Source organism: Ictalurus furcatus, chromosome 7 (assembly GCF_023375685.1).
Source record: "Ictalurus furcatus strain D&B chromosome 7, Billie_1.0, whole genome shotgun sequence".
In the NCBI taxonomy this organism is placed as follows: domain Eukaryota; kingdom Metazoa; phylum Chordata; class Actinopteri; order Siluriformes; family Ictaluridae; genus Ictalurus; species Ictalurus furcatus.
Window position 1 is genome coordinate 30341774 of NC_071261.1, and position 22058 is coordinate 30363831.

General features: G+C 39.7%; 1 protein-coding gene across 1 annotated transcript; it reads right to left on the bottom strand.

Moving 5' to 3' along the window:
* Positions 1 to 785: 785 nt before the first annotated feature.
* Positions 786 to 21304, bottom strand: irf4a (interferon regulatory factor 4a). The gene is made up of 9 exons (XM_053629744.1): positions 21051 to 21304; positions 17989 to 18188; positions 16244 to 16430; positions 13377 to 13465; positions 12374 to 12521; positions 10134 to 10235; positions 9600 to 9995; positions 5236 to 5348; positions 786 to 1943 (listed from the first exon to the last, which is right to left on the bottom strand). Exons 1-9 carry the CDS (start codon positions 21151 to 21153, stop codon positions 1803 to 1805), a joined length of 1479 nt encoding a protein of 492 aa, XP_053485719.1. The 5' UTR covers positions 21154 to 21304; the 3' UTR covers positions 786 to 1802.
* Between the last annotated feature and the right edge of the window lie 754 nt (positions 21305 to 22058).

Below are 22058 nucleotides of genomic sequence, written 5' to 3' on the forward strand. Positions count from 1 at the left end.
TTTACAGTATTTCAACCTCTCGTTCATTTATATACCGGATTAGTCTTAGGAACGTTTGTGCAAACCTAACACACTTGATTAAAATGGACGTCTTTTTATGGCGCTTTAAGGGTATGCAAACTTTCGCACTCATTTCTGTATGCATTCTTATTATTTTTAAGTGTTTCGGCACCAGGTTCTGGCACGCTGAGCATTACGTTTACCTTTATTTTATGACGTATGGCCCTAATCTAAGACATTGTTTTTTTAAAAAAAAAATTTTGTTCATTGCTTTTTAAATACTTTTTTCTTTTTTTTTTTTTTCAGAAATCCAGCCAGTATTTGGAGACACTACATCACTCCCACTTCTGTACAATGTGAAAACACACAACGGCCATAAAAGCAGTACCCCAGACCCCACTTATCCCCCACCCCCCAAGTCAAGTCTTACGTCTTTTTGTTTTTTTGTGGGCCAGCTTTCCTGTGCACCTGTGAATCAAACTTCCTGTCTTTCTCTCCTTCTGTATCTCTATCTCACCCGCTCTGTGTCTCTATTACCCCCTAAACCACATTCTCCCCTCGACTGCCGTCACTCAAGCATAGTTTCATGTTAAACAGGCGGACACACACACACACACACACACACACACACTGAGGGTGACAAGCTCACGTACATGCATGAATAGTTATGCAGATATAGAGATATACAAATTTAGGCTCTCTCTCTCACACACACACACACACACACACACACACACACACACACTTTCTGTTAGCTTACATGACGGCAAACAATTTCAGAAAGATTATGAAAAAGAGAAATCTTTATTTTGATTTGTTGTATAATTATAGAAAAGTAATAATAACAGGATAAAAAAATACAGCTTCACAAATCTTTCCTGGTTTTTTTTTTTGTTTTGTTTTGTTTGTTTTTTTAAAGAGAGAAAAGTAGAAAAATAGAGACACTGGTGTCTTTCCCCTCACCTCTTCTCTCGACCTTTCTACACCATTCTACATCAATGTGTACAACATTGTGGCCAGTAACCTGCATGTGACAGTTTCCCATCAGTACAAAGTCTACCACACACACACACACACACACACACACACACACACACACACAGAGAGACACACTCATATACATGCTGAGCACCAGAAAAAGATGGCTGCCTCTGATTAAAGGTTCAGGCTTGTGAATAACAGTAAGTCTCGAAGCTCAATTTCGTAGTATTGGGGACTTCAACAGAGACTTCATTCAAGGAAAAAGAATTACATTCAAGATTAGACGCCTACAGAATTCACACCACACACACACACCACACACACACACACACACACACACACATCATACACAATATACAGTACAAATATAAATAGACGACTGATCAAGTTGTAAACAGGAAGCATTTTTAGCTCGGTTTTTCGATTGCAAAGAACAGGCAGCTGATTTTTCAAAGGGAAAAAAAAAGTGAAATTAGATGAACATTCTACACAAAGTATAAAAGTAATATGAATTTCCAATAAAAATAAAAACAAAAGTTACCAAGGACAGTATTTGAGAGTTTGGAATGCATATTTATACTGTATATCGATCAGTTGCTCAGTATTACAATTCATGCCTTTTTGGCACACAGCTTTGAGTTTACTGTTCACGAGTCTGTTGGAGGTAGACGGGCGTCTGAAACATATTGTTACCGCCCCGTCCCACCTCCTCCTGCCCGCTGGGTCTGGAAGGCATTTTTGCAGATGTGAAACAGCGTGGAATTTTGGGGGGAAATGAGCGTCCATGGATAAGTTTGTTTCAGGCCGTTCAGGCCATGACGTCACTCCTGCATGTGCTGCAGACTCCTCGGATACTCCTCCACGGGTAGGGATCCCTGAGTGGGCAGCTCGTATCCCCGCAGGTAATGCCCGTTGGTCTGACCAGCGTAGTACACCAGCTGTCTGGCAAACATCGGCTCCACCTGGGAGAAAACAGAAAGGCATGAAATTAGATGTCAGAACCCCTGGTTAGTAAATATGCCTGCGTTCTATTTATTCACAGACTCGTAGCCTGATCAAACAATCTGTATAGTGACAGCTCAATTCAGTTCTCATATCTGATTGGTCAGAAGGTGTGCATTGTTATGATTTTTTTTTTATACCTGTACAGCTCAGATAGTAGTCCACAAGGAATACAGTGCTGTTGTTTACCAAAGAAGGTTTTTTTTTTGTTAGAAGACATTTATTTAACATTTATGGAAGGAGTCTCAGGTGTAACAGTCTCTAGGACTGGAGTTTACGCTTTCCTGATCCTTGGTAAAATGGAAAGCTGTGTTTTTTTGAGTAATTCCTTAGAAAATTGATCTAAAAGAAAAGTAGGGCTCGAGTTCTGTCTTTAGCAATTTTCTGTATTGACTTGGACTTGTCTTAGAAATGATTGGCATTTGTACTTGGCCTTGTCTCAGTCTGGGGCATTGGTCTAGCGAAAAATGGTCCTAGTCTCGCCCGAGAGATTTCTTATCACATACACAAAGTCAAGAAGTAATTCCTTCTTCTGGAAAACAGCTGAGTCACTGCCGCAATGCAGGGATGAAGCCGACTAGTTGAAGTAAAGCTTGTCCTTGTAAAGGATTTGACGGTTTCAGTCTCAAACTTGACTCACTTTCATTGGGACTTGATCTTCCGTCGAGCCCCCCTTAGAATCTTCTTGATTTAATCTTGCTCGGTCTTGACCCACTAAGACTGTTCTTGACTCAATGTTGCTCAGTCTCGACCCCCCCAAGACTATTCTTGAATCAATCTTGCTCAGTCTTGACCTCCTAAGATTCTTCTTCTCTTGGTCGTGCTCGGTCTTGACCCCCTAAGACACTTCTTGACTTGATCTTGCTCGGTCTTGACCCCCTAAGACTCTTCTTGACTTAATCTTGCTTGGTCTTGACACCTGTAAGACTCTTCTTGACTTGATCTTGCTCGGTCTTGACACCTGTAAGACTCTTCTTGACTTGATCTTGCTCGGTCTTGACCCCCTAAGACTCTTCTTGACTTGATCTTGCTCGGTCTTGACACCTGTAAGACTCTTCTTGACTTGATCTTGCTTGGTCTTGACCCCCTAAGACTCTTCTTGACTCGATCTTGCTCAGTCTTGACCCCTGTAAGACTCTTCTTGACTTGATCTTGCTCGGTCTTGACCCCCTAAGACTCTTCTTGACTCGATCTTGCTCGGTCTTCACCCCTGTAAGACTCTTCTTGACTCGATCCTGCTCGGTCTTGACCCCTGTAAGACTCTTCTTGACTCGATCTTGCTCGGTCTTGACCCCTGTAAGACTCTTCTTGACTCGATCTTGCTCGGTCTTGACCCCTGTAAGACTCTTCTTGACTCGATCTTGCTTAGTCTTGACCCACAAGACTCTTCTTGAATCGATCTTGCTCATTCTCAACCCCCCTAAGACTCTTCCTGACTCAATCTTACTCAGTCTCAACCTCCCCAAGACTTTTCTTGACTCGATCTTTAGCTTGCCCTAAAAACAAGCACTTGTTAACTTCACTATAAAGTCCACAATAGCGCTTTTAAATTTGATAATGCTTTGGTAATACTGGGGAAATTACGATAATGGCAGCATTCAATCATATCCACACAGACGCTGGTGCCTTTACTATGTAGGCTTCCTATATAGTGCATAGAATGTGGTTTAGAACACCTATTCCCAATTGACTGTGTATGACTTGCCTTCCGCAACTTATTACAAAAAGTTGTTCTCTTCTTCTACAGTACTACTGCTGTAGTAGAAGTGGAATAAAACACTTCAGGAGATCAACATCTTGGTGGTAACAGTGACTCTGCTTTGCATCGGGCCGCATCACACCACCATGTCCTTGATTATTTTCCGATAACATCATATCCTGAAATGTTTAATTCCTTATGCAAAACACGTTTTGGGTTTTTTGTTTTCAGTAGAAAATGCTAGAACTTGTAGATATATACATAAAAGAGTAACAAAGTCTGTAGTTTTTGTGAAGGGTTTTCCATGCTGCCCAACACACATATATCTGTATTTAAGCACGCCTTAATCATATACAACCATTTCACTCACTACATTATCTTGATAACTCTTGCCGCTCAACAAATGCCTCAACGTTAACCCTCGTTGGCTTTGGCGGGACAATTCCCGGGCCAAATTTCCACATCAACATCATGTTTCTCCAATTTTGTGCGTGTCCTAAGATCACCACCAAATGTACACTGTGCTGATCATACCGGAACAACACACAGAAATACACTAAAAGACGCAGCATGTGGAGCGTTTCAAATGTTTGGTCGTTACCAGACCACATGTTTGTACCCACGGTCTGGACTTCTCTGCACCAGTGAGCGCAGTTTTGCGTCAAATCCACCACATTTCATCAACTCTGACATGGGCTTCGAGATTTACTAACAAATCTGTGCCATTTCGTTTTTTTAAAAAACGCGCACGTGTTAGATGTGGGCTCGGATTTTCATTTGAATTGTTTATGAGAGGATTTTTTCGTTTGAGTCGTATAGCGGCACGTACATGAGCACTGCTGGTTTTCTCTGGCGCACAGAACCTTCAGGATTCAACCCAAAGTGTCTGGAAATGTCACGTTGTACCCTGAGGGCTTGGAAGTGCGAATGCTGTAACAATTGCTGCATCCATAGAAGCATAATATTTTCCTCGGGATAATTTGGGGTTTTATAATACGATCAGACTTTCTAATCTTTATAATTGAGCTGATTACATTGACAATGGCATTCGGGATCGTGTTTAGTCAGGACATTCTTTTGCGTCCATTTATATAATACCCCTGTCATTTCTCATTGGAAATAAAAAGTACATCTAATATCTGTTATGTTTTCTGAAGCGACGTGTTCCAACTGTTTTGGTTGCCACCCTTTTCCTGTAGGGTAAAATAGCTTTTATTCTAGCTAGAATACAATTCATTTTGTGAATAAGAAAATAAATAAAGGTGCACACTAAACCAAGAATCGTTCCAAAGGTGCATTCTATAGACTGCCATTGAAAAAGAAAAAAAAAACAAAAAACACACATTTAACCTGTTATTTTAGCCTCGTTGTTTAAATTACTTCTAACATTTAACAGTTTAACATCAGCATAGATAGAAGGGACCTTGTTTTGTCTAATTAAAAAACAATTTTTGTCTATCTTAATTTCTTAATATCGCTTGAGAATACTTTTGTCTATATAATTTACAATAGTGAGCAAAATAGCTTTGCTTGACTTCGGACGTGAAACGTACCTGAGCTGTGATCATCTTGCTCTGTCGCTGAGGATCTGGATATTCATCTCCAAAGCAGAGCACCACCTGGTACCTTGGAATGGGACGTCCGTTATGGATGTAACCCTGCAACTCTGTGATGAAAGCAGAGATTGTGGTGATGAGTGAATGTCGTGTGAGCTGGAGAACAGTTACAGGACTGCATGTGTTGCTTTCTTTTCAGAAATACCGTTTGGTTTTTCAGCGGCGTGCGAGAAAAATAGGCGGAAAGCAGATACATTTATACCACAGTGCTTTCGAATTCTCGATTCTGATTGGTCACGAGGTGTTTCATTTTCTATAGCAGTTGAAAAGGATGCTCCGGATACACGGATTAAGCTAAAAACTTTCCTGTAGGTTTATTTTACAGCTGCGGAAGGAGTCTCCAGGGTCAGCACGTTGTAACGGTCTGACGTTAAAACGGATAAAGCTGTAAGGTTTATAACATGAGAAAGTCATAGAAAAAAAAGAGAGAGAGGTTGGTGTGGAACGTGTGTTTGCAGCCGGAAAAACCTCAAGTGCTACCAGGAGCTAACTCGTGTTCCGCAACATTAAATGTAACTATAAACTGATTAAAGTAGAATGTATCATTTTTTAATTAAATGAAACAATTGCAATTGTATAAGTGGAATAAAACACTTCCTGACATGCTGTTATTGGAAAATATCCAACTTCTAGGCGATAACAGTAACACCTCTGTGTGTCAGACTGCATCACACCTCCCCATGGTTGAATATTTTTTATTCTAACACCATGTCACACAATGTATAATTTATTACTTAAGTACTTGATGTGATATTGATATAGCAATGCTGACAGACCTAGCTACATGCTAGTTCTTTACGATTTCTCTCATCTTGCCCTTGTTAACAACTGCGCAAGTACTGAGCTACACAGATGAGCTACTTAAGCCTCAGCCTTTATAGATTATCCGTGTTGTGTGTTTTTGTTTTGTCCCTTTGCTGTCATATTATTCCATTCTGTCACACTGGTAGCTAGCTGACTTTGCAGCTCTTAAGCTAGCTGGCTAAATTAAGCACATGTCCTCAGACAGTAGGACTGTTTTTATTTGAATTATTATTATTATGCAGTCATTCTGGTCACTGTTTGGAGAGCAGATTAATGCTATAAGAGCTCAGATTGTGCACTTGCAACCTAGCTAGCAAACATGATTACACTTGCTAATCAGATCCTCCTCTGAACAGAGCTGAGATGCTAAGAAGACGTGTTCGTTGTTTTTTTAATTTTTTTTTTTTTTTGCTAGGTTAAAGAATTTCCAGTGCCAGGTAAGTTTGAAGAAGGTGAGATTGATGCCAGAGAAACAGGAATTCTGAAAACTTGTTTTATTTCCATTTCCTTGAGAACTTTAAAGAACGGGTTTCATTCATCAAACACGATACAAACCAGATTCTTAACACGTATACTGAGAAACGTGGTGTTCATAAAAATGAGCAAAACTGGGGGAAATGTTCATAGCCTACGTTTGTACGTACGTTTATATCTGCGTCTATATCCTACGTGTAAACGTACGTACGATACTGTGAACCTCGATCTATCGGCTTCGAATCGTATAACTGATGCATCGTATAATCGATTTCATATTTGGAGTACGCGCTCAGGTTTCAATCACTTTATTTCATTGTGTTTTATTTCAATGACACACCAATGTAATGGACATTTGGTGACTTGAAAGAAAACGATCCAAAACAAATCCATAAATTACCACGAATAAGACTAGCCGTTCCATCAGGACAAAACTAATGGCGCCCTATACAACATTTAGTGTGTGTCTATGGTAGCTGAGGTGCTGCAGTGGCTGAGCTGCATTACTGGAAGATTTAGCACACGCCATGCTTAGGAGGTGTTTTCGGCTCTCTCTGAGTTTTGTAGGCATGGCTAAAAGTAAATTAGCTATGCTGGCAACGTGCTTGCTTACAGTATGGCTGCGTTATTTGAGCATTTATTAACACGTTATTTAAACGAACCAAAACTTTAGTAAATCTGGCAGGACTTTTTAGTTCGGTTTGGCCTATGCCGACATTTACACACAACTTTACTAAAAGATTAGCGCATTAGCCGAGTTGTGAAAGATGATTTGTTGGTTTTGATCAAAGATGATCGCCATATTCAGTCTAAGAAAGGGTTTAAACTGTATTTAATGGTAAAACTAAAATGTTATTCGATCAAAGTGGCTTGATAAAGCAATGATGGTGGCTTGTGTTGCTTAAAAATCTTATGGTGGTTAAAGCATTAGAAACGCTGAAATGTGTAATAATGAATCCCCCCCCCAGAAGTTTAGCCCCCTTTGGTAAAAATTGGTAAATATCTGCTCCGAGTCATTCTGTTCAGTTCTGCTCGTCCGATACAAAAGCACCCGATGAGTAATATGGTGTCCACATGACCCTGTTCTCCTGCTCACTAAGGGCACTGATGACTAGTTCAAGGAGATGAGATGACATTTAGTGACTGTGACAGGTGTAGTCAGTGCCGCAGGTGTCATATAAGGCTAATGTTCGAAAAACATTCGCTTGAAAGGTTTTGGAAAGTCCTCAGCTTTGAATTGACTAATATGTGACACCGAACTAAGAGTCGCTACGGTCTGAACCACAGGCTGGCTGAAGGGGGGGTTTAAATGACAAGACATTTCCACCAATCTTACCACACTTATCATCTTACAGCCAAAACCAGGTTTCTAGGATCTTAAGTGAGATACGAATGTGCAACTCCTGTAATAAATTAGATAATATGACATAGCAATGTCAGCTGATTTATAAACCCCAGTAAAGGTCATGCTCTTTCTTATCATGACCACACTGTGCCCTTTATCCCTCTTCAAACGATAACAATCCTCATCATCAGCATTACTATCAATATCATTACATCCTCTTTGTTTTTCACTTGAATTGGCATTTTGAAGAGAATTCAACCCCAATTTTAAAAACCAGGTCCGATTTTAACAGTTCGACTCATGTCAAAGCCGCCAGAGAACGTTATTAGAACATTCTACGAAGGTTAGAATGTAACCTATTAGAAATAAATAATGATCCTGCAAGGTTCTAAAATCTTCTCTGAAAAAATAAAATAAAATAAAATGTTATATATATATATATATATATATATATATATATATATATATATATATATATATATATATTTTTTTTTTTTAATCCTATAAGCTATAAAATGACATCACGTTGTAGGAGCGTTTATGGACATTAGATCCAGGAAAGTTGACAGAAGTTCCTACAATCCAATGGTAAATATTATTCCTAAACTGCAGTCGAATATTTATTTGTAGATTTTGCAAGCCAGGGCATTATGTAAGGAATAAATCACAGTTGGCCTGCTGTTATAGGAAAATAATCACTTACGCTTACATTAAAGCAACTACAAACAGTTGAAGATAATATGATGGGGGTTTTTTGGGGTTTTTTTCCCCCAAATGCAGCTTGTTCCTATGAAACCACAAAATATAATAACCTCCATTCCTGAAGACTTGATCTCTGACTGTTACAAAGCCCTGACACTGGAGACTCCTTCCATAAATGTTACATAGCCTTAAAGCCATCTCCTTAAAGAAAACGCCACTATATTAATGAACACACCCACTTTTCTTTGCTAAATAACAAGCAGTTTTTAATCTGTTTATTATTTGGTTTAGTTTATGTGGCGCGTCAACCATATATACCCAGTCCCTGGGTAATTTGTTACTATAGAAACGATAAGGGGTCGGAACTACTGTTATCAAAAATTAACCAACCAATCAGAATCGAGAATGATACTACCAAACTAGCTAATATTAGACGAACTATGATCTTGTGTTAAAATAAGTACTAGCCACGTCCACAATACTTTCAGAAAATGCTAGAATGAACCAAACACTCAAAAAAAAAAAAAAAAAAATAGTGTCGCAAAACCAATTAACATCTTTTTTTTAAATTTTATTTTAACATGAACCTTCTTTTGCACATCATGGTTGCAGCCAATCACGTGCTTTGATGTAAATAAAGGAAGAAAGGAAAGAGACTTCACTGTCTTCTGTTGATTCGTTTTATTTTATTGACCTTCTCGTGTCTGACGTGTGAACTTGTGATGACCTGTCTCGTGACGATCACGAAAAGGGAATGTTTAAAAACAACAGGACGGTGAAGTGTGTGTTTATTTTCTGTAAAGTTCTCATCTGTTCAGAGCCGGTGGCGCTAGACAAAACAAAGCGTAGCCCACCTCAGATTGATTTGTTTATACCCACGGAGCAATCGCTAATGTTGAAGCATTAAAATGTGTCACTGTTCAGTCACGTTAGCCGCACATCCGAGCACGAATAAAAGGTGTAAGGTGTTTCTTACCTGACAGGAAGTGCTGCGTGTCCAGGAGCTTGCAGGTCTGCTCCTTCTCCAGCTTGTTGGGTTTGTCCGAGTACGGCGCTAGCGGTCCTTGCCAGTACACCCTGCCCTGGCACAGGCGCTTGGCATAGAGTCCATCAGGCGTGAGCCAGAGCAGCACGCCACGCTCCAGCACGTTGGGAAGCTTATCAGCACCGCGCCGCTGAGACTGAGGGTACGGGAACGGGAAGAGCACAGATTCGGGCTGGCCGAATAGCCTCTCCTCTACACACGGGGACGACGGGGAGGACGGAGAGGACGGGGAGGATGAGGACGAGATCTGGCAACCTTCAGGACTGGTGGTGGTGACCTCTTTTACCAGAGATTCGCGGTAGTACAGTGACACGTGCAGGCGGAAGTCTGGGAAGAAAGCCGGTGAATTCGAGTGAATTTGTGTGGAAGATAATCTGGAACAGCTGGCAAAAAAGTGAGAAGCAAAAATCGAAAGAAAAAAACAAAAAAAAACCCCAAACGTGGTGTGTGTGAGTGAGTGTTTACCAGAGATAGCCATGGTCTCTGCGGATCTCATACTCGGGTCCACGGACACGGGATGCGACTCTGAATGAGTGTACGTGTAGAAGGATCCGGATATCTGGTACGCTGCAAAATGTCACACACTGTTAGAAGGAATGGTTTTAATTCCAACAGACAGAAACTGTAGAGGAATCAGGATTTGCTGCGGAAAAGAAACGTCTCTGATTGCTGGCTGGAAACAAATCAACACTTTAATCTACCGTAATCTACCTTCAAATCCGCAATGCCTTCCTTAGTTATGTCTTTGGATTTCCTCATGATGATAACGCATGTGATAAATTAGAACTGAATGATATTATAAATATGTTTGAGGTTGTTTTTAAATACAGAGCCTGAAAGGTTTATTCAATAATTTATTTAGTTTTTTTTTAAAGAAAGGGTTCTTCAGTTCCCCTGTGGAATCCTTAGCAGTGCTCCTATGAGAAATGTCCAAAGAGACTTTAATTATCCAAAGAAACCTTGAACCCTTTTGTTTTCTTATGTATGTTGTATTAAACCAGTTATTGGTATACTACTACAGGTATTGAAGAAGAAGAAGAAGAAGAAGAAGAAGAGGAGGAGCTTCTACATCAATGACACTGAACCCTTAAAGAACCCTGGAAGAACCCTATTTTTTTTTTGATAGCTCATTCTCTAGTGTCTTAATCTCAAGGTTCTCAGGCAAACAATATTCCCTGATCAGCTCTTTTTAAAGACAGTCAGGCCAAATCCCAATTGGTTTCCTGTTCACTACATCTGCTCTCTGCGCAGGGTTAACCATGGCAACATTGTTCACAGTGTGTGAGAGTCACAGCTGAAGCGACGTTATTATCTCAAACGTGTTTATGACCGAAACTCACATCACCATAACGAATGCAAAAACAAATGCAAAAAAAAAAAATTTCATCCTGAGCCCAGTATATAAACACCAAAATAAAAAAAAGTTTTCACGAACAACAGCAGCCGTATAAACCGGCGCACCCCTGGCCAGTTCGACCGTGCTCTGCGTGTATCTCTGAACTCGGACACTCCGAGGCAAACGACCAGACCGTGTCTATTTCTGTGCCGCTTCTATTTGTGTGGGTTTTTTTTTTTTTTTTTGGGAGGGGTTTTTTTTTTCCAGACCTGATAGTCACAATCCCTTCTACTAAAAACAACGTTGTGTTTTCACTGATCCATCACGTTTTATTCTATGAAGCAGACCGAAAATGATGCCTGAAATGAGGTAACTTTATTCCCCAGCACATAAAAACAGCTCAAAAGAAAAGCTCAAATGAAACGATTACGAATGCTGATTTTGTTCAATAAGAAAGAAATAAAAAGAAAACCCTCAATATAAAGTATCGTGATTAAACTCTAATTGGGCGGATGGATTCCTGAATCTGATTGGTCGGAAGGTGTTGATTCGTTGCAGCGCTAACAGTTTACACAGATTTATACATGTTCGATAACTGTTTCTATAGTAACAGCTCGTTCATACTGTGGATGCTTCACATAAACAGCTTTAAAAAAAAAAATTTGATTAAAAAAAAAAAAAACGTATGTAATATTTGATATAATGACGTTTTCTATAAGGACACATTTATATAACCTTTATGTAAGGAGTCTCCAGTGTCAGCGCTTGTGACGGGACGACCGTTTATAGGTGCTATAACATACCGTAAGTGAGAACCGGACCTTGTTTCATGACGTTCGCATGCACAACATTAAATGTAACTATAAACGTATAAAATAAAGTAGGATGCGTCCCACTTTAATGAATACAAATTTGTAATCCTGACGTTTTGGTTCCTCGAAACAAACCTCAAGATCTTCGACCTAACTCTAGCGTGAGGAACCGGAGGAGCATAGTCATTATTTACAACAGTTTGCTCAGCACTTATAAAATTCCACCCACTGCTTCTTCGGGTTCTTCAGTGTTTACAACCCGAGCACACGCTATTTTTTTTGGCTCACTTTCAAATAGTTGTTTGTATCGACATATTTCAGAGCACTGTGTTGTGTGAAGGTGTGTTTTCCTTCTGCAAAGTGAGAAGTGGCCATGACACACCGCAACTTTTAGGTGTTGCTCAGATAGTTGACTTCAAAGTGTGACAAAACATGTTGTGTGTTTTAAGAACGACTAAAAAATGAAACCCAAATGAGCTGTTGAAATGAACACCAGTGGACTGGACACTTTGAATGAAACGGTGCGAGAGGGTGTGTGTCTGGCTCGGAGTGTGTACCGTTGTCGCAGGTTTGCGTGTGCCACTGCAGAGGCCGGGACGGATACGGACTGTACGGTATCTCCGCGTGAGGTGGCGGGTGGTGCGGCTGCTCAGGACCGAAGTCTCTCCAGTCTCTCCTGTCCTGCGCCAGCATGTAGCTAGGCATCTGAGGGAATGGATGAAAAACTTGTGCTCAGAAGATGTTGATTCATTTCCTATCACAGCAGCTCTGACAAGAGCAGATCAATAGTAATGCACTTGCTTTCTATATCCGTACGTTATTGTTTCTATAGCAACAGCGCACAAAGAACTCGTATGGCAAAATCTCCATATAAACGGACGTATTTAAGGAGTCTCCAGTGTCAGAGTTTTTTTTTGTCTTATTAACTTAAACGATTGTTCACAGCTGTTTAAAACAGGAAGTAACATGTTTTGCGGACGTTCCATCAAACGTTCGAGTGGATTGTTGAAAAAGTACGGCGTGTTGTTCAGTGATAAATGAAACGTTGTAATCGTTGACCAGTTTCTGTGGTGCAAGAGGAATAAAAACACTGTTATTGGGGGTGGAAACAGTAACTCCGCTTCATCACACTACCATGACGTTGATTGGTTTCCTATAGCAGAACAACTCCGAGGGTTTGAACAGTCGCCTGGATGACGAAGGTCACCAAGATTCTCAGATCTGAAGGTATTCTAGGGTTGAATTTCGCATTTATATGAACACTGGGTTGTACAGTGGTTCCTATTATTTGAAATTCAGTGAGGAAATGAGAATTGTGCGGTTTATTAATTAATTAATTAATTAATTAATTTTTTTTTTTTTACAATTGAATACTTTAACCCTTTTCTTTCAGGGGGAAATTCAGGATCTTCCAATTAACTGGAAAACTGGAACTCGACAATAAATGGAGACTTTTCAATTATAAGGTGGTCTTTGAGAGAAGCCATTTGAGCAACATTTTAGTGTAAAAATTTCTCATATATATCCACTGGATTGTTAATGGTAAGAGTAAGAGCTTACCTGAGGCTGGATAGGAGGATAAGGGGAGTGCATGTAACCGAGAGACGGCACGTGTGTCGAGTTTTCCTCGATGCTGCTGGCCTTGGAGCCTAAACAACACAAAATTAAAAACAATGTCATTTCTACACTGGAAGCACCTGATGGTTGGAGATTCACAAGCACGAGAAGATGCGAAGATCCTCGAGGTGGCCTCTTTAGTCTTTTGGTCATTTGAGACCTAAAGTTTGAATTTTGTGGACATTTTATACAGGAGAAACAAACAAGGTTCTTCATGAGTTCTTTTTATAGTTCATAACTCCCTAAAAGCTCATTTGCAGCCCTACAGTCTGTGTTAGGGTTCCCATGGAGAGACATCTAGATTTAACCCAATGACCTTGATGCCAAATTGATAAGAGAGTTCCTAGACTGCTACGCCATCTCCATCTAAATAGCAAAAAAAAAAAAAAAAAAAACCTCTTTAGAGGAATAGTTCATCATTATAATTTATATTTCATCTTATCAAATATAGAACTGCACCAGCGTCATGACGACAGTTTTACAATGAATCAGTTTTGCAGTGAGTTTACAGGAAGAAACGATTGTTTTGTCGAATTATTTTTCCGATTCTTTTGGATAAGTTGCATCTACAACGTGTCTTCTCTTAAACTGTAGTGACAAAAACATCAAAATTCTACAGAGTTACGTTCATCTCATCGTTTCCGTCCAATCGCAACCATTCTGTTATTTGAAACTTGCCGACTAAAAAGAAGTTCTTGTCTCGCTTTAACCCTTTCACGCATTAATTATTTAAATAATAATAATAATAATAATAATAATAATAATTAATTCAGAAACGGTTTTAAATGGTTTCCGTGATGCAAAACTGGACGGATATGAATTTTAACAATTTTTAACAATTTCCCTGACAAGTTTCGTTATTTATTTAATTAAATTTTTATTTTTTTTAAATGTGAAGTTTTCCAAGATGTTACACTTTATTCATGCAAATGAGGCTTCATTTAATTAAATACGCATACGCATACACATTTGCATACTTAATAAAAACCTAACAAAAATCTAGACTACGGATGATCTTAGTCGTCACCATGCGCTGAAAAGTCCTACATGGTATAAAATATGAAATCAAAAGTGAATCCAACCCAACGATTATTACCATTTTGAGAAATTCCTCTGTGAAACCTTTCTAATTAGGGATAGGAACGAAGAGGTAGAATTTCATGAAGGCGGGTCATTTAGAAACTGAGATTTTTGGGTTTTGGAGTGTAGAAAATAATGATGTACATCGTGACACATGCACTGACACGTATGAGTAAACAAGCTATTCAGGGATATATGACATGACACAGTTGTGAAGTGGGCGGAGCTTAAAATTGGCAAGTTTTAGACAAAGCTGTATACAAGCAGTGCAATAAACATATCTATGCTATATTGAGTTATGACATTTTTATTATTACAGTGCAACAGAAGACACGTTGTAGATGCATTTTATCCCAAAAACCTTCTCACCATTTCTACCTCTAGTCTTGTACCTCACTTTAAAGCATCAGCATACTAAAATGGGAAGCTCTGTTGATATCTTGCCCAAAAATACCCCTGCATGGTCTGTATATCTCTACGAGCTGAAATAATAACAGCGCTGAAATGCAAACGACCTCCACACGCCGTGCGAGCCTTTTACTGAAAGACAACGCGAGAGTTCTCCGTGTTCTCCGTCCTCTGGAGCCCCTGTTCTCACAGCCCCGTGCGCGGTGCAGGGCCCGAGGGGTGATCGTGCTGTTTGGTTCTCTGTGCACTTGCTAACCAAAGCCCTCTATAAAAAGCATTGAGGGTGTTTAGCACATGTAGTGGCTTCCTCTGAGCTTCCTGCCCTACTGAGTGAAAAAGCAAGTCGGAGTGCACACACTAAAAAAAATTTAAAAAAAAAGCTTCATCTGTTGCTCAGTGTATGCAGTTTGCTGAAGCATGGCAGATGCATCAATCATAGAGGTTGTTTTTTATTTATTCGTCTTCTTCTTCTTCACTGGTGCATGAGCAGAAATATGACCCAGTGCATAAACTTTGCTAAACAGACCTATTTGCATCTAACATGGAAAATATATATATATTTTATTTTATTTACATTTATATATATATATATTTATATATATTTTTTTATCTCTAAAGCTTCCATGCAGACATTGATTTCTGGGTTGGGATAAACCATTTGTGAATGTCTGCAGAAGATCATGAGATCATGCATGGTGTGTTCGGTATTTATTTTTACACTTGCAGGAAACCACAGTTTGCATTGTCCATGGTCATTTCAGATCGACTTGCTCTATCAAACCGCATGTTTTCTCTGTGTTCACATTCCGTTACTTATCGAAAGATAAAAAAAAAAATTTCTTAAAAAAAAAAATTTCAAAAAAAACGCCTCTATAATTCTTTATAGATGTTTTACGATTCCTTGTGAGCGTTTTATTGTTTGTTTGTTTTTTTCTTCTAACTGTAATAATGCCTCAGGAAGCTCTATAGGTCCATCCATCCATCGTCATGGTTGAGTGGTTGTAGGACTGCAGATGTTGCGCAACGTTTCCTGGAGAAATCGTGAGACTTGTCGTTCATTAATTAATGAAACCGTGCTGTTATTGGAAATTCATCAAGTCCAGTTGGGTAACACTGATTTCACTTTATTGCACCGCCGGGTTATTGATTATTTTCCTACAACAGCACGCCTCGTTATGAATATGGGCTTCATAGATAGTGTTACCAAATTTAGCCACAGTCTGTGTGAGTAAAACCTCCTTCTGACCTGAATAAGGATGATGAGGAAGTTGGTGGTCACAAATCTAAATGCACAAACACACACATACACACATACACATTACCTCTCTTCGCTCCCTCAGGGATGATCCTATAGACTTTATAAGGGTCTGATATGTCCAGCTGGCTTCTGTCCACAAGTTCATCGAAGTCGTTGCTCTTGTTGAGGGCGCAGCGGAGTCTCGTCTTCCACGTCGGGGGGTCCGGCTTGTCCACACCTTCCCTGTACTTCCCCTTAAACAGAGCCCAGGCCTGGTGGGAACAAACACAATCCGGTTCATGACGTGTTTTGATGATCATCACTGGTCATCTCGTCCTGAGTATCAGTTCTCGAAATGTCGCTATAATCAGACATCGCTGGCTTCACGACAACACAATACAGGCGTTTTGGGAGGATAAGTACTTTGGGGTTTCGCTCTCTCTAGGGAACACTTAATGGTTCTACATACTGTAGAATTCGCCCACAGACTGGTGCCGTCCATGAACCATTTTTGGCTTCTTAATGTCTTTTATTCTTCAGGGATCTTGTTGGTGCCTAACAATACTCAAAAAATAAATAAATAAATAAATAATTCCCCACCCTAAATGCTACCACTGCATGGAAGGATCCGTTGACTGTAGAAACAACAATCATGGATGCAGAGTTTCTTTTAAAAACCAAAAGATGTCCCTCCATGCCGCCGCTCTGATGGAGAATTCTACAAAGCCCTGGACCATTTCTACCCATCTTCGGAAGATAAGAACATTTGAAGAACATATAGGGTTCCTCAATGGCTCTTTGATAAGTGAATGGTTCTTAGCTTCCTATAAGGGTTTCTGCTTTGAACCCTCTCTGATAGGGAAGAACCCTGCTGGGCTTTCTGTGGGAGAAAATAGCAGAACTCGGGATCTGTTGATTTAGGGTTCTAGATTTGATAGTAAAGAAAAATGAACCCAAATGACTTAAAAGGTCATTTAAGAAAATTTTGAAGTTTACCTTTTTAAGATCAGAGATGGTCCCAAGGCTGACTGCTTTCAAAGCTAAGAACTGCTAACTAACTGTAAATCCACTGAGGAACGCTTACTGTATATTGGTGTTCTTCAAGGGTTCTTAGCTTCTTAAAAGGGGTTTTGCTTTGAATCCTCTCTGATATGAAAACACCTATATGAACCCGGCTGGGCTTTCTGAAAAACACTTTGTAGAACCCATACGAGTTCTTCAGTTGTCCCTCTGGGAAACGATTAAAGGTTCTATGTAGAACATTTGGTTTCCTAAAGACCTTTTTCTTGATGGATCTGTAACCATTTCATTGCCACCAATCATGTGGAAGGATCGATCCAAAAAAAAAAAAAACCAAGCAAACGTTTAAAGAAACCTTTATTTTTAAGGCGCCTTTACCTTTAAGAGTGTCCGACATTTGTTCCAAGTAGACCCATTCCAGGAAACTAAGAACCCTAACTAACCAAAGATCCCTTGACGAACCTTTACTTTTAAGAGTGTACATAAGTTAGCAAAATGTTCTTCACGGGTTCTTTGCGTCCTGGGAGAACCCTAGGTGTACGTTTATACATGGATCCAAAGAACCTATAAGGGTTCTGGATGAAACGTAGTTTGAAGCGCAGATTTCGCAGAGGTCGCCAGTCGTCCCTTTAGGAGAACCGTAAAAAGTTGAATGTTTTCCGGTCCGAAAACGTTTATAGGAAGCGTTCAAGAACTGTCAACTATCCAAAGAACGCTTGAAGTAATAAACAGCTGTAGTAATTAATAATTGTAATGATATTAATCGTAATATTGATCATCATCATCAGCGGATGATGAAGAGCAGCATACCTTGAACAGTGCCGCGTCTTCGTCTCGATTGTAGTCCTGCTTTCCCGCGTGCTTCCACGGGATCCTGAAAATGGTTTTCTCCTCGTTCTCCCACACCAGGCCCGGGTACTCGCCGCTGTCGATCTGCTCGATGAGCCACTGCCGGAGCTTGCCATTGCCGCAGTTGACTGACATGCTGCAGTCCCCATCTACGTTCATCCCTGCCATCACACACACACACACACACACACACACACACAGGTACAGTGAGCTAACCTGTATTGGAGATGTCACACTGTAACAGGTTTCTCTGCTGTGTTTATCACCACACACGCAGTGTTAAACATGCTTTTACAATCTTACACTGTTTACACTAAGAATACAAATGCACACAATGACCCTCTCAAACAAAAGGGTACTAAGCTGTACCTTTCCTTGTCACTGTTCTGGCACCGTCAAGAGTACTTTAGGTATCTTTTACCTAGAAATGTGAATCATCAAAGTTTTAAACAGCTTAAATCTACATTTCCAGATGAAAGAAACGTGACAGGTACAGAAAATAACATCCCAGCAACGTGGAAAAAGTACTGTTTAGTACCCTTTTTTTTTTTTCTGAAAGTGCAGGAGTCGATCGTACACTGTAAGAGTTACTCTAAAGGTGCCGTATATTAGTTTTAGTTGGCAGTGAGGTACATACTGAGCTGTATTAATGTAAAAGAGATGCACTAAAGGTACAAAAGGTGTACGCTTGAGGTTTCTTCCACAGAGACGAGAAAAGGTACAGCTTAGTACCGTCCCCCACAGGAGTGTATCATGTAAACTGTACACCCTTGTTCATGCTTTTTACACAACCTAGATTTTAAAAACACATAAACAGCACATGTTCAGTCTTGAATTGAACGCCGTATTACATCGACTCTCATAGCGTTGCATTTATTCTCTCTACAAATTAAAAAAAAATAAAAAATTTTAAAGAATCTTTTCTACAGTACCTTTAATAATAATGTTTCTTTTTTTTTTGTGGATATAGTGCACCTTTCTAAGTAAAAGAAACACACTAAAGGTACTAAAGGTGTACGGTTAAGGGTTCCACCTCAGCAACAAGAAAGGAAAGGGACAGTTTAGGACACTTCTAGAGTGTATAATGTAGACGTTTTAACCGTGTTAATGCTTGACATTACTTCTTTTTAATTTGAAACCGTATAAGTTAACCGGAAACTAAAAACGTGCAACACATGGCACAGGTTTGGTCTTGAATGAACACTTTTTACCGAATGGAATCAACTCTTACAGTTGTTAAATTATCAGTCTGAGTAATCAAAAGCTACTAAATTATATCTAACCTCATCGCTGGGTGAGGTGCGATGATTCGTTCGTTACCTTTTGTTTGTATGTTTTGGAGTTAAACGTCCAGTGCGTGCACCTTTCTAGGTTAAAGATACACACTAAAGGTCCTAAAGGTGTACGCCTGAAGGTACCACCCCAGTTTGTGGGCATGTATAATGTCGTTTCCGTAGCCTTGTGCATGCTTTGAACATTATACGACCTCAAATTTCAAATCTTATATATTAATATCTCCCCGAAAAACATACCCAGCACAGGTTTGTCTTGAACCGACCACTTTTAGAGTGTTGCAGTGCTAAATTAAAGTGTTAAACAATGAGTATAGTGTTTAATCGAAGGTTTCATTCAAATCTGAAGAGCAATTGAAAGGGAAACTTGATTTAAAGTTCTTAAAAGGTTCTTAATGATGTAAACTTTAAAGCCTTGTGCATCCATCAGACATCTTATAAACATAAATTCCAAACACAATATAGTAATAACTAAACTAAGACCTTACACACAGCAGAACTGAACCGAATCGAATTGTTTTATAGCATTGAATCGACTCTTTGAATGTTAAAACGACTCATTTTGTAGACTTTATAGCCTTCACGCATCCTATTAGCTTCAATTCCAAACCTTATATACTGGTAACCGAACCGAACCGGACTGAATCAAACACCGTTTCATCACTGAATCAACTCTTACAGGGTTAAAATGAGTCATAATGTAGACCTCATAGCCTAGTGCTTGCTTTGTCCATTTTATTTCAGTTTGAATCGTTATATATTAGTAACTGTAAAGTAAAAACATATAAACAGCACAAACTGTGGCCTGAACTGAACTCATTTACAGTAATGAATCGACTCTTTGATTGTTAAATTGGCTCATAATGTAGACTTTATATATATTTTGTGCATGTTTTACACATCTTATCATCTTAAATGTCAAACCTTACATATTGGTAATGACACTAAAAACTGAATACACAGCACAGCTGAACTGACATGAAGTGAATCAGACACTGTTACAGTACTGAATCGACTCTTTGAGCGTTTAATTGACTCGTAATGTAGACTTCACAGTGTTGTGCAATGCCTTGTACATCTTATTAACATTTTTTTTCAAACCGCTTATATTAATAACTACACTAAATGCTGAATACACAGCACAGTTGAACTGACGAAGTGAATCGGACACTGTTACAGTACTGAATCGACTCCTTGAGTCACAAAGTCGACTCCTATGCACTTGATACATAATGCTCATTTGTGTGCAGATGTGTACTTGCATTGTAAACATTGCATACTCTCGGGAATAAAAGGGTACCAAACGGTACCTTTCTTTGTTGCTGAGGTGGTACCGTTACGCATACACCTTTTGTACCTTTGTGAGTATGCTTTTCACCTGGAAATGTGGATGTAAAGCTTTAAGCTACAGTGTATATGCAGATTTCTGGGTAGAATATAGGTACTAAAGTTAGAAAAGGTGCACATTTGAGGACTGGTAAAGGTAAGTACTCCAGCCCTTTGTTTTGAGAGTGAAACTGTGTGAAATGGGTGAAATCTCACAAATTAAAGATAAATAAATAAATAAACAAATATTGAATGCATCTCAGTGTAATCTGAGTAATATGAACCCTTCTCTTAACTTCATCCCCCAACCCCACCCCTCCCACCTCCCCTAGCTAGGGATCCTGCCTTGTAGCCCATATCTAATCCCCCCCATAAGCAAGCCCCATCACCATCCTATCCTCTTACCTTTGCGCATGCGCCGCACCTGCTCGCTCCTGCAGGCGGTGATGCTCCGACAGCCCGCTCGTTTGCGCGGTCGGCACAAAGCGCTCGCGCTCTTTAAATACATCTTCACACACACACACCCCACACAGCACAGTTTGATTCGTTGTTAATAACAGGGCGGGGATTGAATGGCACTCGTACACGGAAGTGGTGTTTTTTTGGTGCACATGGCGCCCCTCTTTTTTTCTTTTTTTTAATACTCACACTCGGGGTTCTCCGAATATCCATCCAGCGCGCGGGGGGGAAAAACCCCGACCGGCGCGCGCGGAACAAAATCCGGTCCCGACAGAGGAGCAAACAACAACAACAAAATCTCCCTGCGCTCGTCATCAGTGTAATCCTTTCCGATATCCGCTCGGGTTGTGTTTACAGCTTTATTCCTTGGGAGTAAATTACAGTAAACCGTTAAAAAAAAAAACAACAACAGCAGCGTTTTAACCAGGGCTGCGTCCTAAACCGCGCGATAGGAGACTCCTACAGACCCACAGAAAACAGGGTCAGGTAGGGTCGAGTTCCACTTTAAACTAATCATTTACAAGCCTAGTCCGCGCTTTGGGACAGAGCCAAAATTATAAACTAGTCTAATCTGTTTGTTGTTGTTGTTGTTGTTTTCCCCATATCCTCGGACGTAAAGCACATAATAGACACCTGGAATCCCTGTTTTTTTTATTTTTATAAAGTTATACTATTTTATTTATTTATTTATTTATTTATTTCTGTAAAAAGTTTATTCTTATTTATATCATTTTTCTGACCTTATGGTGTGTGTAAAGGGGGGGACCTTACACAGAACAGCGCCATCTGGCGAGACAGAGAGAGAGAGAGAGAATTTCACTAAAGATAAGCAGTTAAAGGTTCAGTTCATTTAAGGTTTGTTATTTTTCTGTAAATCTATCTATCTCCATCCATCCTTCTATGTATCTATCTATCTATCTGTCTCCATCCCTCCATCTATCTCCATCCATCCTT